At 61.0% G+C, this 23,702-nt stretch overlaps 1 protein-coding gene across 2 annotated transcripts in view; it reads left to right on the forward strand.

Annotated features, from left to right (window-relative positions):
- Window positions 1–6,356: 6,356 nt before the first annotated feature.
- PCDH1 (protocadherin 1) overlaps window positions 6,357–23,702 on the forward strand; it is a 107,307-nt gene continuing 89,961 nt past the window's right edge. For both annotated transcript variants that reach the window (XM_064161462.1, XM_064161463.1), the window contains exons 1-3: window positions 6,357–6,602; window positions 16,752–17,566; window positions 21,041–23,233. In XM_064161462.1, the coding sequence (XP_064017532.1) occupies window positions 6,548–6,602; window positions 16,752–17,566; window positions 21,041–23,233 (3,063 nt within the window). In that variant the 5' untranslated portion in view covers window positions 6,357–6,547. The remainder of the gene's footprint in view (window positions 6,603–16,751; window positions 17,567–21,040; window positions 23,234–23,702) is intronic.

Here is a 23,702-nt window from a genome sequence, read left to right on the forward strand (position 1 = left end):
AACCTGCTTGAGTCTATGACTGTGCAGGGCTGGGTGCTAGGTTGAGCTGGGTGAGCTTGGAGCTCTCTGCCAACCTGCTTGAGTCTATGACTGGGCAGGGCTGGGTGCTAGGTTGGGTTGGGTGAGCTTGGAGCTCTCTGTTAACCTGCTTGGGTCTATGAGTCTATGACAGGAGGTTGCACTGAGGTGGGGGTTGGGCTCTTCTCCCTAGTCTCAGGTGAGAGAAGGAGAAGAAATGGCCTGGAATTGTGCCAGGGGAGGGTTAGGTCAGAGAGAAGGAACAACTTCTTTGCTGCCAGAATGGTCAGAGATTGGCACAGGCTGCCCAGGGAGTCCTCATCCCTGGAGGTGTTGAAGAAAGGTGTGGCCATGGCACCTGGAGCCATGGTTTGGTGGCCATGGTGGGGTTGGGTTGACAGCTGGCCTGGATGATCTCAGAGGGCATTCCCAACCCAACCAGGCCTGTGATTGTGCCCTCTTCTGACTGCATCCCACCCTTCACTCCACCCATGGCCTCCTTAGCTGCTTTCTGGGAAGAGGGACCCCCAAAATTGGTTGGGCAGGGCTGGGTGCTAGGCTGGGCTGGATGAGCTTGGAGCTCTCTGCCAACCCTACCTGATTCTATGACTGGGCAGAGCTGGGTGCTAGGCTGGGCTGGAGGAGCTTGGAGCTCTCTGCCAACCTGCTTGATTCTATGACTGGGCAGGGCTGGGTGCTAGGCTGGGCTGGAGGAGCTTGGAGCTCTCTTCCAATTCTCTGATTCTCTGAGCAGACTCAGAGTGGATATTAGGAAGAAGTTCTTCCCCATGAGGGTGGTGAGACCCTGGAACCAATTGCCCAGGGAGATAATGAAAGCCTCATCCCTGGAGGTGTTTAAGGCCAGGCTGGATGAAGCTGTGGCCAGCCTGCTCTAGCGTGAGGTGTCCCTGCCCATGGCAGTGGGAGGGGTTGGAACTGGCTGCTCCTTATGGTCCCTTCCAACCCTGACTGATTCTATCAGACCAAGCCCTTCCCCCCAACCAACCTCCAGCCCTTCTCTAGGCGCCGGGCACAGAGGGAGCCTCCTTTGGCCGTGCTCCTTCCCTGTCGTTTGCCTTTGCCTGATCTTTACTTTCGTGTGGCTGTGGTTTGAAAAGTTTTTGGCTGTCATTTTGGGGGGGAGTTCTATTTATTTTCTCCCTCCCCGTTTTTAATTGCAGGGAGAAGCAAAGGGTGAGAACATCTGTGTGGTTAGCATCTCTTTTTTGCTTTTCACTGCCCAAATCCGTGCTGCTGCTTCTCCCTGCCGAGCCTGGAGCTGATGAGAAGAGAGAACAGAAGAAGGCTTTGAACTCCTGGCAGCAGACGGCAGCCAGGTTGCTGCATGCGTGCGTGGTGGGGAAGGGGGAGTGAGGGTGTGTAGTGGAGGGGGGGGGGTGTTATTTATTCTCTTGTAAGGTTCATTTGCTCTCCGTGTCTCCCTTTCTTCTCCCTATCCCAGAGATTTAGCTGGATGCTCTTCCCCTCACCGGCTTTGTTCTTCTGTCAAGGCCCCACCGGCACCGTGAAGCTGCTGTCTCGGTGTGATGCCAGAGCATCCCGGCACGGGGTACCGGCCGCACTGGGTACCGGCCGCACTGGGTACCGGCCGCACTGGGTACCGGCCGCAGGGGCAGCGGCAGCGCCTCCAGCAGCATCCCTCACCGCTGCCGGCGCTGGGGGCAGGTGGGTGGGAAGGAGCTAAAGATGGGCAGGGTGAAACCGATGGCTTCTCGTTGCTTTGGCTCTTCCTGCTGCCTGGGAGATGGTGAAGACAAGGTAAGAAGTGGTGACTCACACTGTGAGGCCCAGGCAGAGGGAGGAGAGGGAATGGCAATGCCTGGATCAACCTTTCCTCGCTGTCAGAGGGCAAGGAGTGTGCTGGGAGGAGCACATTCACCTTCAGAGGTGGAGGGAAGAGGAGGAAGGTATGGACAGACAAGTCTGGCATGCCTGTCTGGGCACAGTGTCCCACCAGCTCAGCTGTGCATCAGGCACTGGGCACACTGTCCCACCAGCTCAGCTGTGCATCAGGGGCTGCTGGCACTGGGCACAGTGTCCCACCAGCTCAGCTGTGCATCAGGGGCTGCTGGCACTGGGCACAGTGTCCCACCAGCTCAGCTGTGCATCAGGGGCTGCTGGCACTGGGCACACTGTCCCACCAGCTCAGCTGTGCATCAGGCACTGGGCACAGTGTCCCACCAGCTCAGCTGTGCATCAGGTGCTGCTGGCACTGGGCACACTGTCCCACCAGCTCAGCTGTGCATCAGGGGCTGCTGGCACTGGGCACACTGTCCCACCAGCTCAGCTGTCCATCAGGCACTGGGCACACTGTCCCACCAGCTCAGCTGTGCATCAGGTGCTGCTGGCACTGGGCACACTGTCCCACCAGCTCAGCTGTGCATCAGGCACTGGGCACACTGTCCCACCAGCTCAGCTGTCCATCAGGCACTGGGCACACTGTCCCACCAGCTCAGCTGTGCATCAGGTGCTGCTGGCACTGGGCACACTGTCCCACCAGCTCAGCTGTGCATCAGGCACTGGGCACACTGTCCCACCAGCTCAGCTGTCCATCAGGCACTGGGCACACTGTCCCACCAGCTCAGCTGTGCATCAGGGGCTGCTGGCACTGGGCACAGTGTCCCACCAGCTCAGCTGTGCATCAGGGGCTGCTGGCACTGGGCACAGTGTCCCACCAGCTCAGCTGTGCATGAGATGCTGCTGGCACTGGGCACAGTGTCCCACCAGCTCAGCTGTGCATCAGGGGCTGCTGGCACTGGGCACACTGTCCCACCAGCTCAGCTGTGCATCAGGCACTGGACACAGTGTCCCACCAGCTCAGCTGTGCATCAGGGGCTGCTGGCACTGGGCACACTGTCCCACCAGCTCAGCTGTGCATCAGGGGCTGCTGGCACTGGGCACACTGTCCCACCAGCTCAGCTGTGCATCAGGCACTGGACACAGTGTCCCACCAGCTCAGCTGTGCATCAGGGGCTGCTGGCACTGGGCACACTGTCCCACCAGCTCAGCTGTGCATCAGGCACTGGACACAGTGTCCCACCAGCTCAGCTGTCCATCAGGGGCTGCTGGCACTGGGCACACTGTCCCACCAGCTCAGCTGTGCATCAGGCACTGGGCACAGTGTCCCACCAGCTCAGCTGTGCATCAGGGGCTGCTGGCACTGGGCACAGTGTCTCACCAGCTCAGCTGTGCATCAGGTGCTGCTGGCACTGGGCACACTGTCCCACCAGCTCAGCTGTGCATCAGGTGCTGCTGGCACTGGGCACACTGTCCCACCAGCTCAGCTGTGCATCAGGTGCTGCTGGCACTGGGCACAGTGTCCCACCAGCTCAGCTGTGCATCAGGGGCTGCTGGCACTGGGCACAGTGTCCCACCAGCTCAGCTGTGCATCAGGGGCTGCTGGCACTGGGCACACTGTCCCACCAGCTCAGCTGTCCATCAAGCACTGGGCACACTGTCCCACCAGCTCAGCTGTGTATCAGGTGCTGCTGGCACTGGGCACCTCACTTGGCTTAGCCAGGCAGCTCCTCTGGGCTGCAGAGAGCTGGATTCTGAGGCTGGGGCACTTTATCCCCTCCCATGCTCTTAGAGCCTGGACCTGCCTCTCAGAAACGTGTGTGAGCAGAGGCTGCAGACAGCAGGTCCTGGAATCATCGAATCCCTTAGGTTGGCAGAAGCCTTTCAGCTCCTTCGGACCAACTCTACCGAGCCTGGAGCCAAACCAACCGTGGCCCTCAGCATTCCCCTCCCTGAGCCTTTGAAACACCTCCAGGCATGGGCATTCAGCCACCTCCCCGGGCAGGCTTTGAGAAGCCTTTCAGGTGAAGATGTCTCTTCTGATATCCGACCCTAAACTTCCCCTGGGGCGACTTGAGGCCATTTCCTCCTGTCCTGCCACTTGTTACTAGGGAGAAAAGCCCAACCCCCACCTGGCACCAGCCTCCTTTCAGCCGACAGTGAAGTCTCCTCTCAGCCTCTTCTCCAGACTAAACAATCCCCAACCTGCTCCTCCCCAGCCCTGCTCTCCAGCCCCTTCGCCAGCCTTTGTTGCCCTTCCCTGGCCAGACTCCAACCTCTCGATCCCCTTCTTGGAGTGGGTGCCCTGAAACTGAAGGTGTGGCCTCAAACCAGCGCTGAGCACAAGGTTTCCCCACAGCCTGCTGGCGTCTAGGAAACCAGGTGCCTGCTCCCTGCCTCCCGACTGCTCATCGCCTGCGCCTCTTGTGAAACAGAAACCTTTGGCCGCCTCTCATCTCCTCCGGCTTGCCTTCGCTGCTCCACCGCCAGCCTTGGGTCCAACGGGGTCATTTCCTCGCTCCTTCCCCTTGCCGAGCCCAGGGAGGGTTGCCAGCAGCTTGGGGAATCGAATCTCCCTTTACCTCCAGGGGGTTTCACTGCCTCGCTCAGCCCGGATCGCTGCCTCCCATCCTAGCAGCGGGGCGAACGAGCCGCAGCGCTCCTCTCCAAGCCCATCCTCGGTGGGATATGACCTTCCCCGGCTGCCCACTGGGCATCTCCTGCTAAAGCTCCCCGAGAATCGGCACCGGGGGAGGGGGACGATAGGGACACGCGAATGAGGAGATGACAGCATCGCTGCGGGAGCAGAGGTGGCCCTGACAAGAAGGAAAGCCTTGGAGAATAAGCAGTGTTTTCCCACCCAGAGGGGATGGCTCTGCAGCCCCTCGCTCCTCTCCAGCAAGGAGAAACCCTACCGGAGGCTCAGCTTCCGTCTCGGTGGGGGGAAAAGTGGCTCGATTGAGGCTGACGAAGACCCAGGGTTGCTCCGAGCCGGCCGAGGTAGCCTCTAGATGGTGCAGTCAGCGCAGCCGAGCTGAGCATGTGTGCGGCGAGAGCCGAGCTGCTGCGCAACAGGTTGGCGTAGCTCAGCTGGAAGTGATGCTCCCATCCTCACGCCATGGCCGAGCAGAAAGGGCTCCCCAGCATCCTGCCGGGAGAACGGCACCGCCACCGGCCCAGAGGATCGCTGCTGCTCGGCCAGGGAGCAGCTCTGCGAGCCCCCGGGAGGGGCTTGGTCCTCCTCGGGTGGCCAAAGCCACCCCGCAGCAGCTCTGTCTGGGAGCTCTTGAGGCCTTCGGCAGGGCCAGGCTGCAGATCCAGCTCCGCCGGCGGGGAGCTGTGGCTCTGCTGGCGGGGACAGGGGGGGGCCGGTGGAGGCAGCAAGGGACGGAGCACTTTGTCCTCAAGCCACCCGGGATTTGCTTTCGCCCATCCGAAGGCTTGGGGGGGGGGGGTGGACACGACAGCGGGCGAGTGAGTGGGGGGACACGGCTGAGAAGGGGCTCAGGAGGGCAGGCAGGAGCCGGTGGGTGCTCTGGGGGGGGGAGCTGGTGGGTGCTGACTGCTCCCTGACACCCAGGCGTGAAAGTGTGAGTCACCGAGGCGTGACGGGAGGGGACGGTGGCTTTGCCAGCCTCCCCCCTCCCCCCCTCACCTCCCCCAGGCTTGCAGCTTGTTGGCATCCCTGCTGAGCTGGGGCAGGGGCAGCCTGGGGGTGGGGTGGGCACAGCCCCCTCGGTGGGCTCATTCCCACGGAGGGTGGGCTCCTTTTGGCACTGGGGGGGCGTCTCCTGCCTGAACCTCTTCTCCTGGGGCTGGGGGGGGGGAAGGGAATGCCGAGTGGAAAAATAAATAGATGAACAAATAAATAAGAGGAGGGGTGAAAGGGGACTCCTGTCCCACGTGGGAACGAAGGGGTCCCCGCAGAGAGGGGGTCCCGGAGGGAGAGCGACGGAACACCCCCCCCCCCCCATCACCACCACCACTACCCTCCCCGTTCTGCGGCACCACATTGCCTGGTGCGGTGCCCCCAAGCCCGGAGCCAGGGGTAAAGGGGCACGGGGAAGGGCTGGTGGCTCCATCCCGGTAGCCGATGTGCCCCGGTTAGCCCCGGTTTGAGCTCGGGATGCGATCAGGCGGTGGGAGCTCCACCTTCCCGTGGCGGCGGCGGCGGCAGCGGCGGCGGCGAGAGGCGGAGGCAGGCGGGGAGGGAGGTGGTGGCGGCTGGGGAAGGAGGGAGGGAGGGAGGGGGTGGGGGGGTGGAAAAGGGGCCGAGCCTGCGCTGCGCTTCCCCTGCACATCCTCACACACACCGAGGGACGGAGGCGGGCACGGACCGAGCTGCCCACCGGGGCTGCCGCCAGCCCTGCCACCGCCACCGCCGCCGCCGCCGCCGCTGCTGCTCCTCCGCCGGAGCCGCCGCAGCCCCGGCCCCGGGGGGAGGGAGGCGGTTCCCACCGGACTTCTTTGGGGGGTTTTGGGTTGTTTTTGGGGGTTGTTTGTTTTTTTTCCCCCCCTTCGCTCCCCCCCCCCCCCCCTTTTTTTTTAATTAATTTTTTTCTTTTTTTATTTTTTTAAAATTAATTTTATTTTCCCTCCGCGGATAAGAACCGAGAGGAGCCAGGAGGGAGCTGGTTGTGGTTTTGGGGTGGGGGTTGGGGGGGTGGGGGGGGGTTTGCTGAGAAGCCCGGTCCTCGGCGGGGAGGAGGCGATGCAGACGCCGCTGGAGCAGCGCGCAAAGGGAGCGCAACGCCGACCGCATCCAAGTAAGAGCTGCGGCAGAGCCGGCGGTCCCCGCCCGCGGGCGCGGAAGGGTGCGGGGAGCTGTGGGATACCTCTAGGAAGGGAGCGCGGAGCCGGGTGGTGGAAGGAACGCTGCTGGCGAACGTTCCGCCGCCTTCCGCGGTGCTCCGCGTAGGGTTGCGCGGGTGGCGGCGGAGGGGTGCAGGAGCTCCGCGGGCAGCGCGGGCTGGGTTAGGTGGGTGGCTCCCGGTTGCTGAGTCCCAGCTGCCGGTTAACCGCCGGTGCCACCCGGCGCTGCCACTTGTTGTGCGGCGCGGAGCGGGGCCAGCCGCGGGTCGCGTAGGGTGGGTAAGGTGGCACCGTAGGGGTGCAGCTGTGGCCGTGGGGTGGCTTTAGGTGTCTGCGTGTCCCTCTCTTTGCCCAGCTGCCAGCCCCGGGTGGGTGCGCCCGGGGTGTGAGCGCGGCTCGGGGTGCGCTGGTGCGTGGGAGCGAGAGAAGTTGCGGATGGGTGGGGGGGTGCTGGGAGGGGTGGGGGGGGAGTGGGTGCGGGAGGAGCAGGGTGAAGGAGTCTGGGTGCTTGCGGAGGTGGAGTGGTCTCCGGTAGTGGCGAGGGGGGGGTCTGGGGCTGTGCGGTACAGCAGCCGTGTGTTCGTCGCCGAGCGGGTTGCGGTGGCGTGCGGGAGCTGGGAGCGTGGGGGCGGCGTTGGGGGGGGGGGGGTATTGAGGAGCGGGGTGAGTGTGGCAGCGGCGTGGGGGGGTGGTGGTGGTGCGTGGAACAAATCCGCGTTTCGCTGCGTGTGCTGCGAGGGTGAGGGGGAAACCGGTGCCGGGAGCGAGGTGGTTTGCTGCGGGCGTTTGTGCGTGCGGGACTGTGCATGCAGGGGTGTGTGTGTGTGTGTGTGTGTGTGTGCGGGGGGGGGCGTTGCGTGTGTGTGGTTTGTGTGTGTGTGGGGGGGTTGTGTGTGCCGAGCTGTGCGTGGGGGGGCGTTTAGTGTGCGGGGTTTGTGTGTGCGGGGTTCTGCGTGCGGGGCCGTATGTGCGGGTCTTAGTGTGAGGGGGTGTGCGTGTGTGTGTGTGCGCGGTTCTGTGTGCGGGGCCGCGGCTGTGTGCGTATCTGCGGGGGCTGTATGTGTGTGTGTGCGGCAGGCTGTGATGGGTTGTGCTTGCGGGGCTGCGTGTGCGGGGTTCTGTGTGTGTATGTGTGTGCGGGGTTGTGTGTGTGTGTGTGCGGGGTTGTGTGTGTGTGTGCGGGGCTGCGTGTGTGTGTGCGGGGTTCTGTGTGTGTATGTGCGGGGCTGCGTGTGCGGGGTTCTCTGCGTGTGTATGTGCGGGGTTCTGCGTGTGTATGTGCGGGGTTGCGTGTGCGGGGTTCTGTGTGTGTGTGCGGGGTTCTGCGTGTGTATGTGCGGGGTTGCGTGTGCGGGGTTCTGTGTGTGTGTGCGGGGTTCTGTGTGTGTATGTGCAGGGTTGCGTGTGCGGGGTTCTGCGTGTGCGGGGTTCTGCGTGTGCGTGTGCGGGGTTGCGTGTGCGGGGTTCTGCATGTGTGTGCGGGGTTCTGCGTGTGTGTGCGGGGCTGTGAGTGTGTGTGCGGGGCTCTGCGTGTGTGTGTGCGTGGCTGCGTGCGTGGCTGTGTTCGCGTGTGCGGAGTTGTGTGTGTGCGGGGCTGTGTTTGCGTGTGCGGGGCTGTGTTTGCGTCTGCGGCGTTCCCTGTGCGTGTGGCTGTGTTTCGGTGTGCGGAGCTGTGTTTGCGGGGCTGCGTGTGTGTGTGTGTGTGTGTTCGGAGCTCCGTGTGCGGGGTTCCGTGTGCCCGGAGCCGTGTTTCGACGTGCGGGGCTGTGTTTATGTGCGAGGTTCTGCGTGGGAGGGGCTGTGTCTGCGTGTGCGGGGTTCTGCCTGTGCACACATGTGTGTGCGGGGAAGGCAGCGGCTGGTTCGCTGGGGCTCCCCGTGGTTATCCCTGCCCGCTGACGGCTGCGGGAAGCCCCAGCCCGAGCAGCCGCTGCTGCGGGGAGCCGAGCCCGGCCTCCATCCGCTCCTCCCAGCCGCTGGGGCTGAGGGCAGCCGGGAGCCGCAACTGATTTAGGGGAGGGGGTCCCTTATCCCCTCCTCCCCAAGGCCTCCCCAGCCCCCTCCTCCCCCCCTAAGGCTGCAATCCCCAGGGAAAGCCACTCCCGCTGGCTCCCTGCGGCCCTGCCGGGATCTTTCAGGCTAGCGACATTTTTGCCTTCCCCCTATGTTCCTTTTCCAGGCTGGGATGGTGGCAGAAGGAGGATTTGAGCCCGCAGGATGCTGGAGAGGCTGGGGGACACCCCTGGGGTGGCAAGATGGGGGCTGCCCCCCTGGGGAGGCTCTGACAGGTTCCTTGGCTGCTGGAGTTGGGAAGGATGTGGAGAAGGAGGCAAGAGGAGGGGAAGGGTTTTCAGCAGCATGCAGCTCCTAAGAGGTGGTTTTTTGGGGTGAAGCTGCTCGCGAGCAAGTGGAGGTCCCCATCCCGGAGGTGCTGAGTTTCGGGGTGCTTGGGCCCAGCCTGCATTAAATGCTGAGCGGTCACAGCTGCAGAAACCCCTGGGGACTGCCCCCTAAAACGCTCAGGATCCAACCCGTCCGTGCCTGCTCTGGAGGAGCGAACCATCGGTGGCTGTGCTTGCGGCCAGCGAGGTCCTCGATGCCAGGCTGGGGCTGGCGGAGCCCTGCGGAAGGTTTGCTGCTGCCTGGGATCTGGCTCCAGCTCCCAGCGTCGGAGCAGAGCTTGGCATGGAGCGGGGCGAGAGGAGGAGGAGGAGGGTGGAAGGGAGATTGTGGAGGGGATTAGGGACTTGTGTGTGTTCAGCGCAGGGCTTGGGATGGACTTGCGAAGCATGGCTGCGAGCCACGCAATCGGCCGTTGGGAGCCAGGAGAGAGAGAGAGAGAAGGGAGAGGGAGAGGGAGAGAGAGGGGTGGACTTCGGTGCCCGTTCCCGGAGCGGTTCGCTGCCCTTCCTGTGGAACGGAGCCAATAGCAAAGGCTGCGTGGGAATCGCAAGGGAGCGCAGGAGCTTGTTTGGAGCGGTCTGCTTCGGTTCTCAAGGGCTCCGTTAAAAGCTCGGTCTCGTTAGGGGGTTTTGAGGAGGGTTTTGAGGGGGGGTTCTTCTTTTGGGTGTTGGACTCGGGCAGGGTCTTGGCAAGCCGCTGTCCTCGCCGGGCTTCCCAGTCATGCATTCAGCAGCGTGACTAACGCCGCTCTCATGTGGTTCCCTCTTCCCTCACGCTCCTCTCCCCGCAGGGAGAATTCTGTGCGAGGAGGAATAGTTGTTCTGGGAGGGGTTTCTTCGGGTTTTTTTTTACCTCCGAAGCTCTCTTCGGAGGTTAAAAAAACCCCAAACCCAACCCAAACAAACCCCCAAAAACCACCAAACCCCCGAAAAGATAAAAGGGAGGAGGAAAAAAAAACCACAACCCCAAACCCAAGGTGCTTGGCACCAAAGAAAAAAAGTGTGGGATGGTCCCTAGATCCCATGGGAAAATAGCTTGATGCCTTGCGCTGGCCCCTGGGAAGCCTCTCCTGCACCGACGTGCTTTTCCCGGCTGGTGGAGGTTGCTTCCTCCTTCCTCCTCCTCCTCCTCCTCCTGCATCTCCTCCTCCTGACGCCCAGCTCTGGGCTCTCACGTCTGCGCTGTGTCATCGGCACTCCGAGGCTCCCCGGCAGGATTCCTCACCCCGCTGAACCCTGCGCACCTTCTGGCCACCCCTGGCAGCATCCCCAGCCCCTCTCTTCCTCCAGCCCCACCCCGCTTTGGAGGTTCCCTTTTGCCCGCAGGGATGGGGCTCGGTTTCAGGCTCCAGCCTCCGGGTGGGTTCTTTTGGAAGGGCAAAGGATGGGTGCTGGGCACCCTTGGGTGAGCGCAGGTTGGCAGAGTGTTTCCAGCTCCTGGGGCCCTCCCTACTGGCTCACTGGGAGCCATGTGAGGCACCAGCCCATGCTGGCACTCTCACCTTTACTCTGATCTTTCACCTCGCACCAAGGCTTAGTCAGGGCAGAGGCTACGTCACCAGCAACCAGGGCCCAGCCTAACGCAAACAGCCTTGTGCAAACAACAGGCTGGCAGCGCAGGTGCCTCTGCCAGCTGCCACAGCCTCTAGGCCTTCCTTCCTGCCAGTGGGGCTGCCCACTCTGCCCCTTCTCCCTGTGCCCACCATCCTAAGGGTGAGGACGAGGCGACGACGAGGCGGTCGAAGCCTGGCTTCGGCTGCGCCACAAAGGCAGGAGGACGGGCACAGGAGGCTCGGTGCCCTGCGGCCCGTGCCCCGCGTTGTGCCGTGCCCCTCGGTGGGGTGACATCACCCAGCTGAGCGCAGCCGGCGGGGTGACATCACCCAGCTGAGCGCAGCCGGCGGCAGCAGGGGCATGCGCCAGCGTCCCCCCCAGCAGGCGCTGGCACACGGCGCTCGGGGCACGCACACGTGCGCCCGGTGCGGGCAGGCAGACTCCCGCCTGGTGGGCAGCAGCTCCTGCCACCGGCATGGCAGGGCGTGAGCATGCATGGGGCACACCTGTGCACCCCCAATGGTGCACATGCGTGTGGCACACCCCCCCCTTGCACACTGCTGGCCCCCCACGCACGCGTGTGACATGTGTGTTCGCCCCGCCAGGGCGCATGCATGTTTGTAGCGTGCTTGCCTACCCTGCCGGGTGACACACAAAGTGTGTGGGGCACACCTGCTCGCCCTGCCAGGGCACACGCACCTGTGTGCCATGCTCACCCACCCTGCCAGCACACACGTGTGTGGCACATCTGCTCACCCTGCCAGGGCACATGCATGTGTGGCACACTTGCTCACCCTGCTAAGGCACATGCACCTGTGCACCATGCTCACCCACCCTGCCAGCACACACGTGTGTGGCACACCTGCTCACCCTGCCAGGGCACACGCCCCTGTGTGCCATGCTCACCCACCCTGCCAGCACACACGTGTGTGGCACATCTGCTCGCCCTGCCAGGGCACACGCATGTGTGGCACACTTGCTCACCCTGCTAAGGCACATGCACCTGTGCACCATGCTCACCCACCCTGCCAGCACACACGTGTGTGGCACACCTGCTCACCCTGCCAGGGCACACGCCCCTGTGTGCCATGCTCACCCACCCTGCCAGCACACATGTGTGTGGCACACCTGCTCACCCTGCTAAGGCACATGCACCTGTGCACCATGCTCACCCACCCTGCCAGCACACACGTGTGTGGCACACCTGCTCACCCTGCCAGGGCACACGCACCTGTGTGCCATGCTCACCCACCCTGCCAGCACACACGTGTGTGGCACACCTGCTCACCCTGCCAGGGCACACGCACCTGTGTGCCACGCTCACCCACCCTGCCAGCACACACGTGTGTGGCACACCTGCACACACGCACGCACACATATGTGGCATTGCCTGCCCACGCCACCAGCCCACGCATGCATGTGTGGCAGCCCTGGGTGCCCACGTGTTTGGCACATCTGCACACCCTGACATCTCCCCCACGCACGTGTGGCACACCTGCTCATCTTGCCATGGCACACACGTGTGTGCCACGCTTGCCCACCCTGCCAGCCCATACCTGTGTGCCACACCTGCACGTGCTGCCAGGGCACACACGTGTACCATGCTTGTACAGCCCTGCCAGCCCACACGTGTGGCACACCTGTACAGCTCTGCCAGCCCACACGTGTGGCACACCTGTACAGCTCTGCCAGCCCACACGTGTGGCACACCTGTACACCCCTGCCAGCCTACACGTGTGGCACACCTGTACACCCCTGCTAGCCCACATATGTGGCACACCTGCACAGCCCTGCCAGCCCACACATGTGGTCATGCTCTGGGTGCTCACACATGCACCCAGGGGGGCCACAAGTGTGTACGTGGACACTCGTGGCTGGGCTCTGCCTGCAGTGATGTGCAGCTGCGTGGAGGTGCTGCTCAGCTTCTTACCTCCTCCACCCTCAGCCCTGTGCAGGATGCAAGAGTGGATATGGCCCTTTGGGACCTGGTTTAATGGTCTGAGGTTGATGGTTGGACTTGATGATCTCAGAGGTCTTCTCCAAGTGAAAACAGTTCTGTGATCCTAAGTCTTGCTCTCCTCCTGGGTACCTGCATCTCAGAGAGATCTGCCTGCAGCTCTGGGCTGGATGCTTGTGTGTGTCCTCAGCAAGGTGGATATGGCTGTGCTCTGCAGGAGGGATGCTTGCAGGGTAAGGGAGAAGAGTCAGACCAGGCTTGAGGACCACAGTTTCATCTCTAGAAAGAGCTCAGATGTATTCTCAGCTGGGGAGGGGCAGCTCTTCCATACCACCGATGAGGCCTTTGTCCATGAGGGCCAGGAGGGGTGGAAGGACTGGAAGCTGTTGGATTGCAGGTGGCAGCAGGGTGGACAGGGCAGGATGCTCCACTTGTTTGGGATCTGATGCTGGAGACCATTGATGAGGCTCTTGTCCATGAGGGCCAGGAGGAGTGGAAGGACTGGCAGCAGCTGCATTGCAGGAGGCAGCAGGGTGGACAGGGCAGGATTATTTAGGATGTGATGCTGGAGTAACCAGGGTGGACAGGGCAGGATTATTTGGGATGTGATGCTGGAGTAACCAGGATGGACAGGGCAGGATTATTTAGGATGTGATGCTGGAGTAACCAGGGTGGACAGGGTAGGATTATTTAGGCTCTGATGCTGGAGTAACCAGGGTGGACAGGGCAGGATTATTTAGGATGTGATGCTGGAGTAAGCAGGGTGGACAGGGCAGGATTATTTAGGATGTGATGCTGGAGTAAGCAGGGTGGACAGGGCAGGATTATTTGGGATGTGATGCTGGAGTAACCAGGGTGGACAGGGCAGGATTATTTAGGATGTGATGCTGGAGTAAGCAGGGTGGACAGGGCAGGATTATTTAGGATGTGATGCTGGAGTAACCAGGGTGGACAGGGCAGGATTATTTAGGATGTGATGATGGAGTAAGCAGGGTGGACAGGGCAGGATTATTTAGGATGTGATGCTGGAATAACCAGGGTGGACAGGGCAGGATTATTTAGGATCTGATGCTGGAGTAAGCAGGGTGGACAGGGCAGGATTATTTAGGATGTGATGCTGGAGTAAGCAGGGTGGACAGGGCAGGATTATTTAGGATGTGATGTTGGAGTAACCAGGGTGGACAGGACAGGATTATTTAGGATGTGATGCTGGAATAACCAGGGTGGACAGGGCAGGATTATTTAGGATCTGATGCTGGAGTAAGCAGGGTGGACAGGGCAGGATTACTTAGGATCTGATGCTGGAGTAACCAGGGTGGACAGGGCAGGATTATTTAGGATGTGATGCTGGAGTAACCAGGGTGGACAGGACAGGATTATTTAGGATGTGATGCTGGAGTAAGCAGGGTGGACAGGGCAGGATTATTTAGGATGTGATGCTGGAGTAAGCAGGGTGGACAGGGCAGGATTATTTAGGATGTGATGCTGGAGTAAGCAGGGTGGACAGGGCAGGATTATTTAGGATGTGATGCTGGAGTAAGCAGGGTGGACAGGGCAGGATTATTTAGGATGTGATGCTGGAGTAACCAGGGTGGACAGGGCAGGATTATTTAGGATCTGATGTTGGAGTAAGCAGGGTGGACAGGACAGGATTATTTAGGATGTGATGCTGGAGTAAGCAGGGTGGACAGGACAGGATTATTTAGGATGTGATGCTGGAGTAAGCAGGGTGGACAGGGCAGGATTATTTAGGATGTGATGCTGGAGTAAGCAGGGTGGACAGGGCAGGATTATTTAGGATGTGATGATGGAGTAACCAGGGTGGACAGGGCAGGATTATTTAGGATCTGATGTTGGAGTAACCAGGACCTCAGTATTTGCTGTGGTGCACAGTAGAGTGAAGGTGGGGGAGGAGTGTTCACAGGCTGGGTGCAGGGTATGGAGAGAAGGAGAGCTGGGAGTGGTGAGAGCCTTCTTGGGCTTACAGGAGGTGCCTGTAGATGGTGATTTTAGGGCATCCAACCACTGGCATTTAGGGGTGCTGCTGAGCTGGGCTGCATCCCTCCCACTCACCACTTCGATGAAGCTGTGAGAGTGTTCCTGGGCCCTGGAGGAGGAAGTTGTGTTCCCAGAGAGGGTAGCAGGGATGGAGGTGTTCAAGAAGCCTGTGGCCATGGTGCTTGGGGATGTGGGACCCAACGATCTGAGAGGGCTTTTCTAACCCAAACGATTCTGTGATGGAGAAGCTGGTGGCTAAGCACAACAGCTGGCAGGGGCATGCAGCCTGGCACGGAGGAAGACATCCTCTGTGGGTCTGACTGGTGTGTGGGGCCACTGCAGTGGGTGCATACCAGCAGGAGGTTTGCAGTGCCTGGGTGCCCGCGGTGCAGCATGTGCAGTGCTCTGTCTGCAATGCAGGGGGGGGGGCAATGTGTTCACTGTCTCTGCGTCAGGGACCACACTGGCACTGGGGTGGGCACTCAGTTGGTGTGTGCAGTGTCCCAGGCTGGAGTGGGAAGGGATGGGAAGGAGCAGTGTGCCTGCGGTGAGCCAAGGGATGCAGCTTGGCTGGCACAGGCTGCGGGGTTGCCTAGTGACAGTGTAGCGAGCGGAGATGTTGTGCCCACCACAGCAGCGTGCTGGGGCTGGGGCTGTGCAGTGCCAATGCTGGCTGTGGGGGTACCTGGTGGATATTGATGGCTGGACTGCTGTGCAAGGTGGGCAGTAGGCCTGGGTCCCTTTCTCTGCCCCTCTTTCTGAGAGGGCTGCAGGTGGATGACAGTGCCCTGTGAGTAGTGCAGGCGCCCGAGTCCCTGCAGTGCCAGCTGGGTGGGTGGTGCCTTCCCATCTTGTAGTGCCAGGCTAGCAGTGCTGCTGTATTGGCAGTGTGGCTCTGTCCCTGATGTGGCAGTGGCCCTGTGTCCCTACAGTGATGGATGGGTGATGTTCCTGCAGTGCAGGCAGTGCCCTGAGTCTCTGCAGTGATGGATGGGATGTAGCTCTGTAACCTGGCAGTGCCCAGTGATCCTACAGTGCTGGGCAGGTGACATGCCTGCAGTGCCCCATGTTCTTGCAGTGCTGGATGGGTGACATCCCTTCATCCTGCAGTGTTAGGTGGGTGCCAGCCCCACATCCCTGCAGTGTCCCATATCCCTACAGTGCCAGGTGGGTGAGAGCTCCACATCCCTGCAGTGCCCCATATCCCTGCAGTGCCAGGTGGATGCCAGCCTTAAAACCCTGCAGTGCCCCATATCCCTGCAGTGCCAGGTGTGTGCCAGCCTTAAAACCCTGCAGTGCCCCATATCCCTGCAGTGCCAGGTGGGTGAGAGCTCCACATCCCTGCAGTGCCCCATATCCCTGCAGTGCCAGGTGGATGCCAGCCTTAAAACCCTGCAGTGCCCCACGTCCCTGCAGTGCCAGGTGGGTGCCAGCCTTAAAACCCTGCAGTGCCCCACATCCCTGCAGTGCCAGGTAGGTGCCAGCCTTAAAACCCTGCAGTGCCCCACATCCCTGCAGTGCCAGGTGGGTGCCAGCCTTAAAACCCTGCAGTGCCCCACATCCCTGCAGTGCCAGGTGGGTGCCAGCCCTACCTCCCTCTGCAGAGCAGGCAGAGCCTCTACCCCTGATTCCGGAGCACTGGCAGGAGGATGCAGTGCCCTGCGTCCCCAGCGTGCCCGGCAGGCAGTGCCCTGGCAGTGGCTGGCACACAATGCCCCTGTGTTTCCCTGGTGAGAAGCTGTCTCCGCGGCTGGCCGGCTCCCATCGGGTTGCTGGCAGCGGGCAGGCGCCGCCCGCCCGCCCTGCCGCTGGTGCCTCCTCGGCTCTAATTACAGTTTGCGGTGTGGTGGTGATGAGGAGGGTGGACAGTGGCAGGAGTGGCTTCCTGCGAGCGACAGGAAGCCAGGGCTGAGGTTTCAATGCTTGGGTTGCTCACTCCCAGCAGGGCGTTGCAGGAACTTCGCAAGCCAGGACTGGTCCTCCCCTGGCATTTGCTTGAGGAGGCTGCCAGCAGACCACGGCTGGGGCCAACTCTGCCAGGTCAGCGCCTGAAACCTGCTTCCTTCTCCTTTGGGAGCCTGCGTGGGACAAGGGGTGCACCCAAAAAGGACACCCCAGGAACAGCGGGCTGGAGTGGAGCAGTGGTGAGGACCTGGGGGTGCCTAACCTCTCTTGTCTGTGTCTCCTCGCAGCTCCCCTGCAGCGCAGGATGAAGCCTCTGGCGTCCTGCCTGGGCCTGTGGTTGCTCTGCCAGCTGCCTGCCCTGGTCTCCGGGACGCGTGCGATCTACAGAGTGAAGGAGGAGCAGCCCCCCAACACCCTCATAGGGAGCCTGGCCTCTGACTACGGCCTCCCAGACGTGGGGCACCTCTACAAGCTGGAAGTGGGGGCCCCATACCTACGTGTGGATGGCAAGACCGGGGACATATACACCACAGAGACCTCCATCGACCGGGAGAGCTTGCGTGAGTGCCAGAACCTCCTGCCCGGCCAGCCCTGCTACCTGGAGTTCGAAGTGTCCATCACTGACTTGATCTTGAACAGCAGCCCACGCCTGCTGGAGGGGCAGATAGAGGTGCTTGACATCAATGACAACACCCCCAACTTCGCTTCACCCGTCCTCACCCTCTCCATCCCCGAGAACACCAACATTGGGGCGCTCTTCCCCATCCCCACGGCCATGGACCGGGACTCAGGCGCCAACGGTGTGGCCTCCTACGAGCTGACGGCTGGTCCGGAGGCGCAGGAGCTCTTTGGGTTGCAGGTGGCAGAGGATCAGGATGAGAAGCAGCCTCAGCTGATCGTCATGGGGAACCTGGACAGGGAGCAGTGGGACTCCTACGATCTGACCATCAAGGTGCAGGATGGAGGCAACCCTCCGCGGGCCAGCAGCGCCCTGCTGCGCATCACCATCCTGGACATGAACGACAACGCGCCCAAGTTCGAGAAGGCTCTCTACGAGGCTGAGCTGTCTGAGAACAGCCCCGTGGGGCACTCTGTCCTCCAGGTGAGTCTGAGGTCTTTCTTCTCCCCAGCTCTCCTTGTACAATCACGAAATCATGGAATGGTTTTGCTTGGAAATGGCCTCTCAGGTCAGCCAGCCCAAGTGTCAAGCTAAGACCACCACTTCTGCCTGGCTGCAGCAGGGGCAACCTTGGAGAACCTTTACATGGCCACTTGCTGCTGCAGATCCTTAAGGGAGGAGGGAGCATAGAAGGGTTGCAAGCCATAGGAGCCCACAGTGTCACCCAGGGCTGGTGGACAGGCAGGTGTCTGGGATGTCACCTGCTGAAATGAGTTTGGAAGGTGCAGCTGGAGTGGAGGCTGCAGGATGCGACCAAGGGGTAGCAGCAGGGCTCGTAAGGGTGTGGGAGCAAAGCTCTGGGTTATGGGGAGGGCTTGGGACCTGAGGTCCACGGGGAGCCTGGCTTCATGCCAGGCTTCATGCCAGGCTGGTCTGAATGCTGCCCGCAGACAAGACATAGACCCTTTCATAAGCTGCATTCCCTTGGCCACTCCATGGAAACTCAGGAGATGGGGAGCAGGCAGCATCCCTGCTGCCCATCCTGGGCAGGGAGGGGGATGCTACCTACACCTCTGTGTGGCTGCAGGGACCAGAGGCTGTGCCCAGGCCCAGGTAATGGTGCAAACTGTTCTGGCGAGCCTGAGGGCTTGGATCTTGGTGGATTTGGCTCGGAGGGGGCATTGAGATGATAGCAGCAGACATCTGTTTATCTGCAGCTGCCATCTTAATAAGCGCAGCTCAGGCAGCTCTCAGCTGCTGCCTAATTCTGATCTGATTTCTTTCTGGGTTTCTTTTTTTTTTTCCCCAAGAATTCCTTTTTCCCCTCTTAAGAGAATGGAAGTTTGGGAGCTGATAAGGGAGCTGCAGGGCCGGGAGGAGAATAGGCTGAGATGGAGCTGCTGCCGCTGCCGTTGCTGCTACCTTTGCTCAGCTTTTATCTTTCAGGGGGGGGAAAATGATTTCTGCTTATGTATTTATTATTTAATTATTTCCCCTTCCACTTTCCCCTTTTATTAGTTGGGTTTGGGTTTGTTTTTTTTTTTATAGCCAGCAGAGGTAAAAGGTGGAATTTACATTTAACAACTTTTCCTTCCCCATCCAAATCTGCTGAGCCAAGATAACGGGGGAGCAGCAAATGGTGCAGAGAAGAGGCTGCTCGCAGAGCTGATTAAGGCAGGCAAATGTTAGACAAACCTCATCTGCTTCCAAAAGCAAATGCCAGGTGCAGGAGCAGGGTTATGGGACTGTGGAGCTCCTGATGGGTGGCTGCCATGCAGAGCTTGAGCAGCTCTGGTCCTCTCCTGGCTGCGTTCCTCAGTGTGAGGTTGGAGCTGGTGCGGGATGGAGCTGCTGTGGTGTGGAGCTGCTGGGGGATGATGAAGCTGCTTCAGCTCCCTGCACCTTCACCTTCTTCCTCTTCACCCTCACCAATCAAGCCATTCTCCTTGATTAGGGCAGGCAAATGTTAGACAAACCTGACCTGCTTCAAAGAGCAAGCACCAGGTGTAGGAGCAGGGTTATGGGGGTGTGGAGCTCCTGATGGGTGGCTGCCATGCAGAGCTTGAGCAGCTCTGGTCCTCTCCTGGCTGTGTTCCTCAGTGTGAGGTTGGAGCTGGTGCGGGATGGAGCTGCTGTGGTGTAGAGCTGCTGGGGGATGATGAAGCTGCTTCAGCTCCCTGCACCTTCACCTTCTTCCTCTTCACCCTCACCAATCAAGCCATTCTCCTTGATTAGGGCAGACAAATGTTAGACAAACCTGACCTGCTTCAAAGAGCAAACACCAGGTGTAGGAGCAGGGTTATGGGACTGTGGAGCTCCTGATGGGTGTCTGCCATGCAGAGCTTGAGCAGCTCTGGTCCTCTCCTGGCTGCGTTCCTCAGTGTGAGGTTGGAGCTGCTGTGGTGTGGAGCTGCTGGGGGATGATGAAGCTGCTTCAGCTCCCTGCACCTTCACCTTCTTCCTCTTCACCCTCACCAATCAAGCCATTCTCCTTGATTAGGGCAGGCAAATGTTAGACAAACCTGACCTGCTTCAAAGAGCAAGCACCAGGTGTAGGAGCAGGGTTATGGGACTGTGGAGCTCCTGATGGGTGTCTGCCATGCAGAGCTTGAGCAGCTCTGGTCCTCTCCTGGCTGCGTTCCTCAGTGTGAGGTTGGAGCTGCTGTGGTGTGGAGCTGCTGTGGTGTGGAGCTGCTGGGGGATGATGAAGCTGCTTCAGCTCCCTGCACCTTCACCTTCTTCCTCTTCACCCTCACCAATCAAGCCATTCTCCTTGATTAGGGCAGGCAAATGTTAGACAAACCTGACCTGCTTCAAAGAGCAAACACCAGGTGTAGGAGCAGGGTTATGGGACTGTGGAGCTCCTGATGGGTGTCTGCCATGCAGAGCTTGAGCAGCTCTGGTACTCTGCTGGCTGTGTTCCTCTGTGTGAGGTTGGAGCTGCTGGGGGCTGATAGAGCTGCTGTGGTGTGGAGCTGCTGTGGGATGGAGCTACTGTGGAAGGAAGCTGCTGTGGGGTGAAGCTGCTGTGGGATGGAGCTACTGTGGAAGGGAGCTGCTGTGGGGTGAAGCCGCTGGAGGGAGGAGCTGCCGCAGCTCCGCACATCATTGCCTCCCTTCTCACCCTCACCTTGGCCAGGCAGCTACTCAAACCATTGTCTTTGGAGGGGCTTTTGTGGAGAGGACACATCTGGAGACCTCCCTCCCCGTGCAGCTGCCAGTGGCAGGAATCATGGAGGATTCCCTGCGTGCTGGAGCTGGCAGGAGGGGATCTTGGCCAACCAGCCCAGCCGGTTTTGCAGGAAGAGCAGGGAAAAGCCTCCCTGCCTGCCCCAGGGCCACTCCCAGCTGCTCAGCTGGTCCCAGGCTCTTTGCCTGTAGTTCTTGGCCCCAGAAGTGGAAATCCTGGTTCTTCCCTTCTGAGCTGTCCTCAGAGGAGGCCACGGTGGTGGTTTGCAGAGAGGGGTCATGCTGCTGTACAATGGTAGCATTGTTGGGGTTGGAAAAGCCCTCTAAGAGCATCGAGTCCAACCATCAGCCCAATACCCAATGGCCACCTGCCCGTGCGCCGAAGCGCCACGGCCACACCTCTCCTTAACGCCTCCAGGTGTGGGGACACCACCACCTCCCTGGGCAGCCTCTGCCAATCCCTGAGCACTCTGGCAGCAAAGAAATTTTTCCTCCTCTCCAACCTAACCCTCCCTTGGCACAATTTCAGGCCATTCGCCCTCTTTCTATCACCTGATACTAGGGAGAAGAGCCCAACCCCCGCCTCACTGCAACCTCCTTTCAGGGAGCTGTAGAAAGCAATGAGGTCTCCCCTCAGCCTCCTCTTCTCCGCACTAAACCCAACCCCCCAGCTCCTTCAGCTGCTCCTCCCCAGCCCTGTTCTCCAGACCCTTCCCCAGCTTGGTTGCCCTCCCTCGCCCTCCCTCTCACTACTTCTGCCTCCCGCAGGTGAAAGCCAACGACTCGGACCAAGGCGCCAACGCAGAGATCGACTACTCCTTCCACCAGGCTTCGGACATGGTGCGCCGGCTGCTGCGCCTGGACCGCACCACGGGGCTCATCACCGTGCAGGGCCCCATCGACCGCGAGGACGTCAACATGCTCAAGTTCTCCGTCATGGCCAAGGACAAGGGGGCCAACCCCAAGAGCGCCCGCACCCAAGTGGTGGTCAACATCAAGGACATGAACGACAACGCGCCCTCCATAGAGATCCGGGGCATAGGCTTGGTCACCCACCAGGATGGCATGGCAAACATCTCGGAGGACGTGCCAGTAGAGACAGCAGTAGCTCTGGTGCAGGTGTCCGACCGAGACGAGGGTGAAAACGCGGTGGTGACCTGCGTGGTGGCCGGGGATGTGCCCTTCCAGCTGCGGCAGGCCAGCGAGTCGGGGAGCGACAGCAAGAAGAAGTACTTCCTGCAGACCACCACGCCGCTGGACTACGAGTCGGTGAAGGAGTACACCATAGAGATTGTGGCGGTGGACTCGGGGAACCCACCCCTCTCCAGCACCAACTCCTTGAAGGTGCAGGTGGTGGACGTGAACGACAACGCGCCCGTCTTCAGCCAGAGCTACACCGAGGTGGCCTTCCCCGAGAACAACGAGCCCGACGATCTGGTGATGGAGGTGAGCGCCAGCGACGCCGACAGCGGCTCCAACGCCAAGCTGGTTTACTCCCTGCTGACGGACCCCTCCTCCAAGGGCTCCTTCGCCATCGACCCCGACTCCGGGGAGATCCGGGTGAAGGCGGTGCTGGACCGAGAGCAGCGGGAGCGCTATGAGTTCTCGGTGGTGGCGGCAGACAAGGGCAGCCCCAGCCTGAGGGGCACAGCGTCTGTGGCCATCAACGTCATGGACAGGAACGACAACGACCCCAAGTTCATGCTGAGCGGCTACAACTTCTCGGTGATGGAGAACATGCCGCCCCTCAGCCCCGTGGGCATGGTGACGGTGATTGATGCTGACAAAGGAGAGAACGCCCGCATCCAGCTGTCGGTGGAGCAAGACAACGGCGACTTTGTCATCCAGAATGGCACCGGCACCATCCTCTCCAGCATCTCCTTTGACCGGGAGCAGCAGAGCACCTACACTTTCCGCCTCAAGGCGGTGGACGGCGGAGATCCTCCGAGGTCTGCTTACGTCGGGGTGACCATCAACGTCCTGGATGAGAACGATAATGCCCCTTTCATCACCTCCCCCTCCAACGCCACCTACAAACACATCCTGCCCCACACCAGCCCCGGCCAGCAGGTGAGCAAAGTCAAGGCGGAGGACATCGACTCCGGCGTCAACGCGGAGCTGACCTACAGCATCACAGGAGGCAATCCCTTCGAGCTCTTCCAGATCTCCCCTCAGAGCGGGGACATCACCCTGGAGAAGGAGATCCTGCGCAAGCACCACGGCCTGCACCGCTTGGTCGTGCGCGTCAATGACAAGGGCAAGCCCTCGCGGCACGGCACGGCGCTGGTCCACTTCTACGTCAACGAGACGCTGGCCAACCGCACGCTGCTGGACACGCTGGTGGGGCACAGCCTGGACACCCCACTGGACATAGACATTGCTGGAGACCCTGAGTATGAGCGCAGCAAGCAGAGGAGCAACATCCTCTTCGGGGTCATCGCCGGCATCGTGGCTGTCACCTTGGTCATCGTGCTGGTTGTCCTGGTGCGCTACTGCCGGCAGCGGGAGGCCAAGAGCGGCTACCAGGCGGGCAAGAAGGAGACCAAGGACCTGTACGCGCCCAAGCAGGCCAGCAAGAGCGGTAAGAGCAAGAACAAGGTGAAGAAGAGCAAGTCTCCGAAGCCCCCCAAGCCCACGGAGGACGAGGAGGAGACAGGGCTGCAGAAGTCACTCAAGTTCAACCTCATGAACGACTCCGTCAGCGACAGCCCCCGAATCCACCTGCCCCTCAACTACCCGCCGGGCAGCCCCGACCTGGGGCGCCACTACCGCTCCAACTCGCCGCTGCCCTCCATCCAGCTGCAGCCTCAGTCGCCCTCTGCCTCCAAGAAGCACCAAGTGGTGCAGGACCTGCCGGCCACCAACACCTTTGTTGGCACCGGGGACAACAACTCGACGGGCTCCGAGCAGTACTCGGACTACAGCTACCGCACCAACCCCCAGAAATACACCAACAAGCAGGTAGGAGAGCTCGTCCTGAGGCCGGCTGCGGCGTCCCCCCTGCACCGGGGAGCCATCTGGACAGAGGTGTGGGAGTGAGCCTGGACTGGCCCCCAGCCCTGCATGCGTGGCCTGTGGGGCTGGTGAAGGACTAACCCCGAAGCCAAGCCACGGAGCCTGGTGGTGGGGTGGGGATGGGGTGGGCACGGTGGGGTTGGCCAAACACTGCCGAAGGCCTTGCCAGAGCACCTGGGGCTGGGTCCTGGTGGCGCTGCCTGGGTGCCAGTGCTGCGAGGGGAGCTGCATGAGTGTTGTCTTTGCATGTGGAGCTCTGGGGAAGGAATCCCACTGGCTCAGGTCTTCTTTGAGCACCGAGGAGGGCAATGCCCAACCCTGCCACCCGTCCCTCTGCTTGGGGAGACCAGACTGGTCCTGCTTCTGCCACAGCTCTGGGCAGCCAGAGTTTCCAGCTCTGCCCCAGTCTGGGTGG

Source organism: Pogoniulus pusillus, chromosome 22, assembly GCF_015220805.1.
Source record: "Pogoniulus pusillus isolate bPogPus1 chromosome 22, bPogPus1.pri, whole genome shotgun sequence".
NCBI classification, from domain to species: domain Eukaryota; kingdom Metazoa; phylum Chordata; class Aves; order Piciformes; family Lybiidae; genus Pogoniulus; species Pogoniulus pusillus.